Here is a 13,374-nt window from a genome sequence, read left to right as displayed (position 1 = left end):
GACAGAGAGACAGAAGGAGAGACAGAGAGAGGGACAGATAGAGATAGATAGGGACAGGAAGGGAGAGAGATGAGAAGCATCAATTCTTTGTTGCAGCCCCTTAGTTGCTCATTGATTGCTTTCTCATATGTGCCTGGACTAGGGAGCTCCAGCAGAGCGAGTGACCCCTTGCTCAAGCCAGTGACCTTGGGCTCAAGCCAATAGCCTTGGGCTTGAACTAGTGACCATGGGGTCATGTCTATAATTCCATGCTTAAGCCAGTGACCCCACGCTCAAGCTGGCGGTGACCTTGGGGTTTCTGAACCCAGGTCCTCTGTGTCCCAGTCTGATACTCTGTGCCATCACTTGGTGAGGTACCTTGTATTTCTTAGTTCCTCATATTTGTGATCTCACTCTGTTATGTACTTATGGGATGACCCATATGAAATGGTCAGTATCCAAGCATTTGTTACCTGCAAACATGGCAATTTAATATGGTCCAGCTTAACATGCACAATCTTTATCACATGGTAGTCACTAATTCACATGCATACATATTAGAGTCTTATTCTTATCTGTATGGTCAGCACTTATGTCAGGTATTCAGGAAAAGTAGATAAAACTGAAATAGAAATGAGGAAAACTTTCCTATCTTGGACTATTCTGCTAATTTAAACCATCAGGGCATTTCTTGATTGGAACGCAGGCCACAATGAGCGTTTAAGAACACTACTCAATAAAGGTCGAACCTCAGCAGTATTCGTAGAATCATAATATTTCAGTATTGGAGGAATTTCGTATTTTTCAAGGGGTGACAACGAGGCCTTGAAAAGTTTAATTAATTGCTAAAAATTCTACTAGTATTCATTTACACTAGCAAATATAAAACTATACTGGAATTCTGATAGCCTGTCCTGCTCCTCAATATACACTGTTCTAAAAAAGTTAGTGTCAATTAATTTTATTTTTATTTTTTTTAGTTTCAATTAATTTTTAGTGTTTATTATTTTACTCTGGTATGAAAGTTTACATGTTTAATATGCATAAATACAGAATCATGTCTACTGACACACACATTCACACATTATCTTTTCCTATATAATGAAAACTATGTGTTCACACCAATACCTCCAATTTTAATATAACACCACAGGGTTTTCTTCTTTTCCCTTTTCCTTTCTCTCTCTCTCTCTCTCTCTCTCTCTCTATCTATCTATCTTTCAAATGTTTTATTTCATTAACTTTAGAGAGAGAGGAAGGTAGACAGAGACAAGAACATCGATCTGTTCCTGTATGTGCCCAGAGTGCCCCGACTGGGGATCAAACCGGCAACCTGTGCACTTCAAAACAATGCTCTAACTAACAGAGTTATGGGGCCAGAGACCTCTCCTTCCTTTCTTGATTTGAAACTCCTTTTTCCCACAGTGAGGAACGTGGCTTTATAATTTTTAATTGCAGTTAGACTTCCAAAGCTGCCACGCTTCCCTCTCTTGGATGCCTTGCCCTACCCACTTGGCTCAAGGGCTACAAGATCCCCCTCTAGGGCTGCCTCCTTGGTGCCCTTTTCACCCTCTTGGGTTTCTATAGCCTCCTTCCCTGCTGCGTGGCTGACACCCTGCTCTGGACCTTCAGGTGCAGACATTACTTTGTTCCGTACAGCTAACGCCTTCAGGACTGAATACTTGAGGAAAGGCCAAGGGGATGAGGAACACCGAATGTGCATTTTGAAGAGGCATTGTGCCCCTTTTATTTTATTAAGCTCTTAATTCACATCTTAATACTTAAAGTTTCATAGAGCTGTAATTATTGAGTGAAAGTATTTTTTAAAATGTGTATGTACATATATATATATATATTTATATATGCCAGTTTGATAGGTGCCGAGGAGGCAAGGAGTCTCTAAAACAAGTTTTCTATTCCACCACGCTGCCCTTTCTTTGTACATGAGGAGGGGTCCTTTTTCTTATTTTATATTGTTATTTCATCTCCGTCAACGTAACAGCCCAGAGACTCCAGTCACCACAGAGGAGGCAGGCAGCACGGTACCGGCCAGTACAAACTCATTTTTCCCGCTCTCTCTGGGAGTCAGGATGCACAACCTCCTTTCCCGGTGGGTCCACCCGGGTGCCTTCGGCCAGTAGATGGCACTGTGGAGCCCGTTCCAGACTCCGCCCCCAGAGCAACGCGCCGCGCCCCCGTGACGTATTTCCGCGTCATCTGCCGCTGAGGCTTGCTCGCATTGGCTGTCGGCGAGGCAATTGGGGCGGGGCCGAGTGGGTGTGTGGAAAGGCATCTGCCCCGCTGGAGGGGGGTGGGGGGGAACTTTCCCCCCTCCCCCGCCTCTTGGTCCCTCCCAGGGGCCGCTGCGCGGAGCGACTGGGAATCGGGCGACCGCGGCAGCTGCACTTTCCTGGGCTGTGGCAGGAGCAGGGCTCCGTTGCGTGTGCGGCGGAACCGCTCGAGCCCGAAGGACCCGTTGATTGAGCGAGATAAGGAGGGAATCCCGGGCTGCCAAACTGCGCCTGCTGGGAAGCCCTCTGGTTCCCTGCGCGCCGAGCCCAGCCCTGGGCGAGTAGGGCGGGGGTCCTGCGAGACCGCCACCGGCCCCTCGCCGCTGACGGGACCGCGCCGGGCGCGCTGTCCCCCGAAGGCATCCCCGGGCTCGCGGCCCCGAATTGGCGCGGCGCGGTGGGCGCGGGACTTTGCTGAAGGAGGAAGCAAGAGGGGCCGCTTTCCCCTCGGAGTTGGAAGCGACTTTCCCGGGTTCAAAATGCCCAAGAAGAAGCCGACGCCCATCCAGCTGAACCCGGCGCCAGACGGCTCCGCGGTTAACGGGACCAGCTCGGCGGAGTAAGTCAGGGGTGGGCGGCGAGCGCGGGGCCGGGCTGGGGAGGCCCCAGCGGGGGTGCAGGAGCAGAGTCGGGTGTGCGCCGCGCGCTGGGCTCCGCTCGAGTTCGTCACGTACGTCTCGGGCCGGCTGGGGCGAAGAACTCCCGGCCGCCGAGGTATCGGTGACTAAGCACTGATTGTGCTCCTGACTCAGACCAGTCGGTGGACCTTGCGAGTCTCGATTTTCCCCCCTTTCCCAACCCTTTCCGTCATCCCTGGCTACTGGAAAATTAAAGAAAAACTGGTTTTTCAACCACTCCTCTCCAGCTGTTTTCTAAATGCGAACCTCTTGCATTCTGGCCTGTGATGGGGAGAAGGGCATATGTCTTGGGAAAAATTAAGATCGCATCAGTTTCTTCTAGACCGGCTCAGAGTATGGAGTGGAGTTGGGACCAGCTAGCAGCATCCTCACCTTGGTGCCTGACACCTGTGGGCGCGGACTGCCTCGTTGCCGGCCGTTGCCTGGCCAGCGGGGGCGTGTGTACACTGACGTCCCGGTGGCTCTTCCGTTGCTGACTTTGGGGGTTCCTGGTCCTTGCCCTTCTTCCTGGAAACTGGTCTTACAGGGGATGGCCTTCCTCTTCATATGACTTCATTCACTCATTCATCAAATCCCTCCTCACCTGGTCCATGAGCTCCAAACTCCCGACCTGAGACATAAACACCATGGCCACGGACACTACACGGGAGATGTTCCATCTTTGCAGCTTCCAGTGTTGTTCAGTAGCCAGCACTCTATTACATTAAATAATGATGAGATTGTTTCATGGTGTTTTCTGAGCTCCCTCAACTCTTTTGGGTTTTGGGTAAGGGACAAGAAAGACTGTGAGGGAGAGAGACCCTGCTAGCTGGAGAAACAACTGTAAAAGATTTGGTTCCTTAATCTTTTAGCTGAGCAGTGGAGACTTTAGGAAGCTAGCTGATGAAATGGATAGAGTAGGTAGGCTTAGACCTCCTGCCCTTTGGTAATTTCTATAACCTTCTCCTCTTTGGATTTTAATATTCCAGGGACCTGTTGGCTTGGTGAATGTCCATCCCTGCAAAGATGATAAGGTCATTGATGGACCTGTGGTGTGAGCTCAGACAAGTTCCTTAAACCTGTTCCCAAAAAGCCCTCTTTGATACTGTAGTGTCTGTTTTGCATGTTGAAATGTACAGGACAGTGGATTGCTTTGCAAACATTTGTTCAGTTTTAGTTTACAAAATTTTAACTTCTTAAAATAGATCGAAACCCCCAGAGACAAAGATTTCTTAGTAACCAGCACTGTTTTCAGGTCAAACTTTTGACCTTTTGTTTTGACCACAATGGATTCTGGCTGAATGTTGTGGCCTGATTCTGGCTGAATGTTCTATGTGATTTGGAGGAAGGTACAAAGTGGTACCTGTTGTCATGCTGTTGTTACTTGTGACATCACTGTATTCCTGGTAAAGGGGAGAAATTTCATTAACAGAAAACAGTACAGGAAGGAAAAGAAGAAAATGCCATGGTTTGTGTAGATGGCAGAAAAACTTGGGTAGGACTGGGAGATTCTATACAGTGGTTAAGAGGTGTGACTCTGAAATCAGGCTAAGTTTGAAGCTTGGTTCTTTTACTTGTGGTTTTGTGGCTTGGGACAAATCTTTCAATCTCTAAGGCTTAAGTTTAGTTTTTTTACCTTTGAGAATGTGACTAATGATACAACTGACTTGGAGCAGTTAAGAAGATTAAATAAGCAAATATCAATACATAGTAAATCTTCCATAGATGTTAGCTTTTGGTGCCTTTGTTACTGGTTAAATGTTGAGAAGACTGAAAGAAACTAGAAGATAATTTTCATTCCTGGTGGTGGAGATGTGTGTTAAGGTGCCTTGGCTTCTGGATAAACGACTCTCCTTTGCTTAATTTTCTGTGGCATATGCATCTACCTCCATGACTCATTGCTGTGTTACATTAGGAGGCATCTTTGTGTAGGCTGCTTGAGAGAAACAGGGACTGTCCCACCACGTTTCCTGGTACAGACAGGGGAAAAGCTATACATCTTCATCTAGAGTGTTTCTCAAGCAAAGCTACTATTCTCATGATTTCTGTGATTTAGACCAGGGCACAATTCTGAACAGTATCATACAATGTAAACTAAAGAAGAAAAGAAATCCATTGACAGTAAAGAACTCTTGGTACTGAATTGTCAAGGTTGATTCTCCTCTGTGGCTCCCTGACACCTTGGGATTTACCTCTAATGTAGCACTTACCCCATTCAGATGGAGCTAGGTTATATGGGACCCAAGTTTATATAAGTTCTAGGAGGTCCTTGAAGAAATAAATACTGGCCCTGGCCAGGTGGTTCAGTGGATAAAGCATCGTCCTTGTGCGCCGAGGTTGTGGGTTCCATCCCTGGGCAGGGTAAGGATGAGAAGCAACAATGAATACACAAATAAATGGATCAGTGAGTTGATGTTTCTTTCTCTCCTTCTTTCCCCTTTCCTCTGTCTCAAATCAATGGAACAATTAAAAACTTATTTTGCAAGTTTTACAAAAATTATGATCATATTGCAAGGGTGCAAAGTGTTAGAATGAATAAATTGGAAATAAGATCATGTTTCCCTGTTTAAAATGTTTTCACGGGCCTACTGAAGTTAGGATAAAATTCAGACTTCTTATATTGGGCTATGAGATCACTAGGAGTGGTCTGTACATTGTGGCTCCCCTCCCCCCATCTCTTTAATTGTATTTCCTGCCGCTTTTTTCTTCTACCATTCTGGTCCTCTTTCACTTCCTCCATGGGAAGGTCTGTACACTCACCAGGTCCTTGCACATGCTGTTCCTTTTGCCTGGACTGAATCATCCGTGCCTCTTCCAAATCTAGGAAGGAGGCAATCTTCACCTCTCTTAAATGCCACTTCCTCAGAGATGTGCACAGACCACCTAATTTAAAGTATATCCCTCTTTCTTATGTCACCTCATTTTTAATTATGATTTTAAAATTTTTTATTGATTTTAGAGAAATACTAATTTGTTGTTCCACTTATTTATGCATTAATTGGTTGATTTTCATATGTGCCCAGACTAGGGATTGCACCTGCAACCTTGGCATATTGGGACAGTGCTCTAACCAACTGGGCTGCCCTGTCAGGGCCTCATGTCACCTCATTTTTAAATGACGTTCGTTCACTGTTTATACTTTTTTAGTAGGGTATTTTAAAATCTCTCTTTTGTATATGATAAATTATAAGCATAGGACTGCCATTTTTTAAATTTATTTATTTATTTATTTATTTTCATTTTTCTGAAGCTGGAAACAGGGAGAGACAGTCAGACAGACTCCCGCATGCGCCCGACCGGGATCCACCCGGCACGCCCACCATGGGGCAACGCTCTGCTCACCAGGGGGCGATGCTCTGCCCATCCTGGGGGTCGCCATGTTGCGACCAGAGCCACTCTAGCGCCTGAGGCAGAGGCCACAGAGCCATCCCCAGCGCCCGGGCCATCTTTGCTTCAATGGAGCCTTGGCTGCGGGAGGGGAAGAGAGAGACAGAGAGGAAAGCGCGGCGGAGGGGTGGAGAAGCAAATGGGCGCTTCTCCTGTGTGCCCTGGCCGGGAATCAAACCTGGGTCCCCCGCACGCTAGGCCGACGCTCTACCGCTGAGCCAACCGGCCAGGGCCAGGACTGCCATTTTTTGACTCACTGCTCTGTAAGTAGTACCTAGAATACAATACCTGGCACATAATAACTGCACCAGTGTTTGTTGAGTGAATGGTTTCTAATATTTGTACAATGTATTTAACAAACCTTTTTATACCTTTTCATTTTTTTCTTTTATTTTCCATTTTACTGTCCTTTTCATATCCCCATTTTCTTTTTCACAGACACCACTTACCCACTCTAGGTTATTTAACATATGGTTTTATAATTCCACCTGTTTGTTGTATATGTGTACCTTTGGGAGGTGATAATATTGTTTTGTGTATTTCTGTGTTTAGAGTGCTGAATGCTGTTGTGCTACTGTTCAGCCTTAAAAAAGAAAGAGGTCCTGCCATTTGCAACAACATGGATAAACCCGGATGACATGCTAAATAAAATAAGCCAGACCTGGAGCCTGACCAGGTGGTGGCGCAGTGGATACAGTGTTGGCCTGGGATGCAGAGGACCCAGGTTGAAGCCCTGAGATCCCTGGCTTGAGCACGGGCTCACCAGCTTGAGCATGAATGGGGTCGCTAGTTTGAGCGTGGGATCATAGACATGACCCATGGTCGCTGGCTTGAGCCCAAAGTCGCTGGCTTGAAGCCCAAGGTTGCTGGCTTGAAGCCCAAGGTTGCTGGCTTGAGTGAGGGATCACTGGCTCGGCTGTAGCCTCCTGGTCAAGGCACATATGAGAAAGCAAAGAAAAATGCTGTGTATTATATATGGAATCTAAAAAAATAGAATACACACATGCAGAGTAGAAAGGTTGTTAATAGCAGGGACCCCCAAACTTTTTACACAGGGGGCCAGTTCGCTGTTCCTCAGATCGTTGGAGGGCCGGACTATAAAAAAAACTATGAACAAATCCCTGTGCACACTACACGTATCTTATTTTAAAGTAAAAAAACAAAATGGGAACAAATACAATATTTAAAATAAAGAACAAGTAAATTTAAATCAACAAACTGACCAGTATTTCAATGGGAACTATGGGCCTGCTTTTGGCTAATGAGATGGTCAATGTGCTCCCCTCACTGACCACCAATGAAAGAGGTGCCCCTTCCGGAAGTGCGACGGGGGCCAGATAAATGGCCTCCGGGGGCCGCATGCGGCCCGCGGGCCATAGTTTGGGGACCCCTGGTTAATAGGAATGGAAAGGTGGGAGAAGTGGAGAAATGTTGATCAAAGGATACAAAGTTGCAGTTATGTAGAATGAATAAATCTAGAGAGCTAAAGTACAGCATGATGACTGTAGTTAATACTACTGTATTGAATACTAGAAATTTGCTTAGAGAGAGTAGGTTTTAGGTGTTCTTACGATATTAAAAAAATGGTTATGTAAAGAGACAGATATGTTAATTAGCTCAATTGTAATCATTTCACTATATATGTATATATCAAGTCATATTGTACACTCTAATTATATTAATTTTTAATTAAAAATATTGTACTATAAATCTGCATTAATCAGGATAGACTAGATTATGTTGAGGTAACAGCCACAAAATCTTATTAATTTAACATACTTGCAGGTCAGTGGGAAGCTCTGTTGATCAGATTCCATCAGGGACCAGACTGATGGTAGCACCATCTCAGAAATATGCTTATGTGAGAAGGGAGACTTGTGAACCACATTTTGGCTCTTAAAGTTTTGGCCCATAAGTGAAACATGTCTCTAACACAACCATTTCATTGGCCAAAGTATATACATAGCCACACTGATCCTCAGGTGGGGGTCTTCTTGGAAGAGAACCAGAATATTTGAAAAGAAGTGATCACCCCAAACCTTTGAGTGTCTTTTTATTTTGAAAGTTAGATAGCATATTTCTGAGCTCTATTCATGATTTTTTATGTGTATGTAGTTCATTATTTCAGTTACAGAGCAGTCAGTCATGTCCATGTGCCACATTTTACTTATTCTGCTAGAATTAGATCACTTCATTGTTTCCAACCTCTGCTGCCTCAGACAGTGCAGCCATTACTGTCTTGGTACCATAGCTCCTTCTCGATCCTTGTGAGAGTTCCCTGTGGAATGTACTCAGAAAGGGGATTCCGGGGTTTTAAGGCACCTTGCCTTTCCTTCCAAGATGAAACACACATTTATATACTTTTTATTTTTTTTATTTTTCTGAAGTTGGAAACGGGGAGGCAGTCAGACAGACTCCCGCATGTGCCCGACTGGGATCCACCTGGCACGCCCACCAGGGGGCGATGCTCTGCCCATCTGGGGCATCACTCTGTTGCAACCAGAGCCATTGTAGTGCCTGAGGCAGAGGCCATAGAGCCATCCTCAGCGCCGGGCCAACTTTGCTCCAATGGGGCCTTGGCTGCGGGAGGGGAAGAGAGAGACAGAGAGGAAGAAGAGGGGGAGGGGTGGAGAAGCAGATGGGCGCTTCTCCTGTGTGCCCTGGCTGGGAATCGAACCCAGGACTCCTGCACGCCAGGCCGACGCTCTACCACTGAGCCAACCGGCCAGGGTCTCTTTCAATTTATTTTTATTTTTATTTTTTTATTGAGAGGAGGGGTGATAACACAGACTTCCACATGCACCCCAGCTGAGATCCATCTGGCAACCCCCATCTGGGTCCAATGCTGGAATCAACTGAGCTATCCTCACTGCCTGGGGCCAGTGTTTGGACCAGTTGAGCCACTGGCTGCAAGAGAGAAGGGAGAGAGGTGGGGGAGAAGGAGGGGATGAGAAGCAGATGGTCGTTGCTCATGTGTGCCCTGACTGGGGATCAAACCTGGCGCTTCTACACACCAGGCCAACTCTCTGTTCACTGAGTCAACCAGCCAGGGCCTCTGTTTCTTTGTTTTTTAAAGAATACTTTAAATCTCTACAGGAGAAGTCTGGGACCTGAGTAAAAATCTCAGTAGTAACACAGGGTACTTCTCAAAGCCTCATTTGTTCTTTGACATTAGGCAAGTTCTTTGTACTTTTTGACCTTCAGTTTTCTTGTTTGTAAAGTAGAGATAGTAATGATTTGTAAAATCTACCTTAATGGCTTACACAGCCCTACCTAATCAGGATCTTTGTTTTCTTCCACTGTTCCCTTCATTCATGCCCTCTGCCTAACCACACTATTCTCTGTACTGTTCCGCAGTAGGGTGGGCCCAGTCCCCAGAGCCTTTGCACATGCTGTTCCCTCAACCTGGAATGCTTTTCTCCCAGATATCCACATATCTCGCTTCCTTCAGGCCTCTGCTCAAATGTCTCCACACAGAGGACATCCTGATCACTGTCTAATATAACACTTCCTGCCACGAACCCACGCGGCTAGTAATTCCAGGTCCTGAGTGGGAACAGTATGGAATTAAAGAAAATAGGCTTAAAGAGAAAAAGGATGGGATCGGGAGGCCTCTGCATGCTGATGGCAAGAGTAGAGCGAGATCTCCACCCCCCTACTTGCTTTATTTATAGGGCAAAGTGAGGCCATTAGCAAATCAAGGAGATCACTGATCACATTTCCAAGGCAACCCAAGAATTCTACCTAGTGCAGAAAACCCCCATCATATATATATAACATCATAACTTCACAAAACAAAGGATTGCCTCCAGTCTTTCCAGGGGATGTGGGGGATAGGATGAGTATAAACAATCCTGCACCACTGCCAGCTTGAAAGTGTGGAAAAAAATAGCCTTTAGCAACTTCACAGAACAAGTGAAGTGGGGGTTGGGCAGACTGTCAGCTTACTGCCAGTTCCGCACACTTCTGTCCCCCCAAAATCTAAACTGCAAAGACCCTGTTGGTCTTCAGTCCCCAATACCTTGGGCTTGTCATTTAACTTCACTGAACCCCCTCAGTTTTCCTCGTTAGTAAAGTAAGAACGATTATATAACAAACCTGTGAGGGAAGTTGGGCCAGGTGAGCATCATCTGGACTAATGTGCATGGAAGCACTTTATGACTACTGGAGTGCTAGCCAAATAGATGCCAGCTGTGATTTCTTCTCAGAAACCTGACTCATACTCTGATTTTTTTTTTTTTAATTTATTGATAGAGATGAGAAGCATCAACTCGTGGTTGTGGCACGTTAGTTGTTCATTGATTGCTTCTCAGATGTGCCTTGATGGGGGTGGAGGGCGGCTCCAGCCGAGCCAGTGACCCCTTGCTCAAGCTAGCAACCCTGGGGTCATGTCTGTGGTCCCACTCTCAAGCCTGAGACCCCATGCTGAAGCTGGTAAGCCTGTGTTCAAGCTGGTGACCTCAGGGTTTCGAATGTGGGTCCTCAGCGTCCCAGGTCAACGCTCTATCCACTGTTCCACCTCCTCGTCAGGTGCTTACCCTTTGGATCTTGATACCAAATTGCAAATGTTGATAAGTTAGGTTAATTTGGACATTTTATATGTTGTCTGTCCCTCCTTTAAAATCTAACCTAATCCTGCATATAATCAAGCCATAAATAGCTTCCTATTTATAGCAAATACAGGGACAGAGGAACAAGTTAAATGACACTATGAGGAAACAATCAGACAAATCCAGGATATAGAACATTCTACAGTACAACTGATCCACTCTCTTTAGAAAGTCAATGTCACAGGACTTGACCTGTGGTGGTGCAGTGGATAAAGCAATGACCTGGAATGCCGAGGTTGCTGGTTGAAAACCCTAGGCTAGCCTAGTCATGGCACATAAAAAGAAACAACAACTTGATGGCTCCTACTCCAATCCACCCTTTCTCCTCTCTCTAAAAATCAATAAATAAAATTTTAGTGTCACAGAAAAAGGGGTTGGGGAAAGGGGGCCAGTGGTGGTGGGTAGTGGTAGCTGTTCTGGGATAAGATGCTAAGGAGCAGCCAACTGGATGGAATACATGGACCTCAATTGGGTACTGAATCAAAAAAATGAAATAGCTATAAAATGTACTTTTGGAACAATTAGTGATATTTGAATAGAGAATTATTGTTATTTTTAAAGATGTAATAATAGAATATATTATGATTATGTAGGAAAGTGTTGTGATTCATAGGTGATGCATATAACTTATTTGAAATGGTTTAGCAAAAAATAGACATACAGCCTGACCAGGTGGTAGCTCAGTGGATAGAGCATCGGACTGGGATGCAGAAGACCCAGGTTCGAGACCCCGAGGTTGCCAGCTTGAGCGAGGGCTCATCTGGTTTGAGCAAAAGCTCACTGGCTTGAGCCCAATGTTGCTGGCTCGAGCAAGGGGTTACTCGGTCTGCTGAAGGCCCATGGTCAAGGCATGTATGAGAAGGCAATCAATGAACAATTAAAGTGTTGCAATATGCAACGAAAAACTAATGATTGATGCTTCTCATCTCTCTGTTCCTGTCTGGCTGTCCCTGTCTATCCCTCTCTCTCTCTCTGACTCTCTCTCTGTCTATAAAAAAACAAACAAAAAAAATAGACATACATAAAGCAAATGGGGCAAGTGTTCACAGTTGTTCAGTTAAGTTGATTATTTTATGATTTTCACCATTCTAGTCTTTCCATTTTTCTGTGTGTTTGGAAAAATTCGTAATACATTTTTTAAAAGTACCCAAAGAACAAAATTCATCCTAAGTCTTATGCCCTTTTTTTTTAATTTTTAAATTTTTATTTTTACCTGGGGGTTTTCGAAACCTGGGGGTCTCGAACCTGGGTCCTCTGAATCCCAGTCCAACGCTCTATCCACTGCGCCACCAGCTGGTCAGGCAGTCTTATGCCCTTTTTAATATTAACTCACATTTTTCTCCTTTTGAATTTCTGGCCTGTATTGTATAATAAACATCACATTAAATGCAATATCATTTTTAATTATAATGCTTTCTTGATTATCAGGAACCATACCATTTTGGACCCCTGGGCCTTATAACCTTGATACCAAGTAAATAATTTTTGGTAGAGTGGAGAACGCCAAAATAATTTTTTTTTTCTTTTTTTTTTTGGAGGGGAAGAGAGAGACAGAGAGGAAGGAGAGGGGGAGGGGTGGAGAAGCAAATGGGCGCCTCTCCTGTGTGCCCTGGCCGGGAATCAAACCTGGGACTCCTGCACGCCAGGCCGACGCTCTACCACTGAGCCAACCGGCCAGGGCCTAATTTTTTTTTTTTGTATTTTGCTGAAGCTGGAAACGGGGAGGCAGTCAGACAGACTCTCGCATGGGCCCGACCGGGATCCACCTGGCACGCCCACCAGGGGGCGATGCTCTGCCCATCTGGGGCGTCGCTCTGTCGCAACCAGAGCCACTCTAGCGCCTAGGGCAGAGGCCAAGGAGCCATCCCTAGCGCCCGGGCCATCTTTTGCTCCAATGGAGCCTGGGCTGCGGGAGGGGAAGAGAGAGACAGAGAGGAAGGAGAGGGGGAGGGGTGGAGAAACAGATGGGCGCCTCTCCTGTGTGCCCTGGCCGGGAATCGACCCAGGACTTCCGCACGCCAGGCCAACGCTCTACCACTGAGCCAACAGGTCAGGCCCCAAAATAATTTTTAAACAAACAAAAAACTTCTTGCTAGCTTTGTCTATATGAATTGGTAGTTATTATTTCCAGCATATCCAAAGGAAGCATAGGTCAAGCAATGGTGAGTCTTTGAGAAAACAGAACCCACAGGCTGGGAAGAAGAAATGAACCTAAGAAGAAAGCTTAGGGTTTTGTTTCTGTTTTTTCGTTCCAGAAGCTGCCAATTTTGAAAAATCATCCTTGTCTCTTACTGACACTTGATTGTGGTTTTACTTTATGTACTGTGTTCTGGTTCTGTTGCCTGAAAGCCCAGGAGAACTGTTTGGAGGCTCACAAACCTGTTTGCAAAGTTAACACCTCCCACAATGAATGGTGTTTTGTTTTGAAGTAGCAGGTGTTCTCTGAATTCTGGTGCTGGGCCCACTGCTAAAAATGCTGATCCTGCCTCC

The 13,374-nt window shown here is 45.6% G+C and overlaps 1 protein-coding gene across 1 annotated transcript in view; it reads left to right on the top strand.

The window, feature by feature from the left end:
• The first annotated feature begins 2,245 nt into the window (after window positions 1-2,245).
• Window positions 2,246-13,374, top strand: part of MAP2K1 (mitogen-activated protein kinase kinase 1) — a 93,763-nt gene continuing 82,634 nt past the window's right edge. Inside the window, exon 1 of the mRNA XM_066343828.1 lies at window positions 2,246-2,829. Within this exon, the coding sequence (XP_066199925.1) occupies window positions 2,750-2,829 (80 nt within the window). The 5' untranslated portion in view covers window positions 2,246-2,749. The remainder of the gene's footprint in view (window positions 2,830-13,374) is intronic.

This window comes from Saccopteryx leptura, chromosome 6 (assembly GCF_036850995.1).
Source record: "Saccopteryx leptura isolate mSacLep1 chromosome 6, mSacLep1_pri_phased_curated, whole genome shotgun sequence".
In the NCBI taxonomy this organism is placed as follows: domain Eukaryota; kingdom Metazoa; phylum Chordata; class Mammalia; order Chiroptera; family Emballonuridae; genus Saccopteryx; species Saccopteryx leptura.
This window is presented reverse-complemented; position numbering and strand designations above follow the sequence as displayed.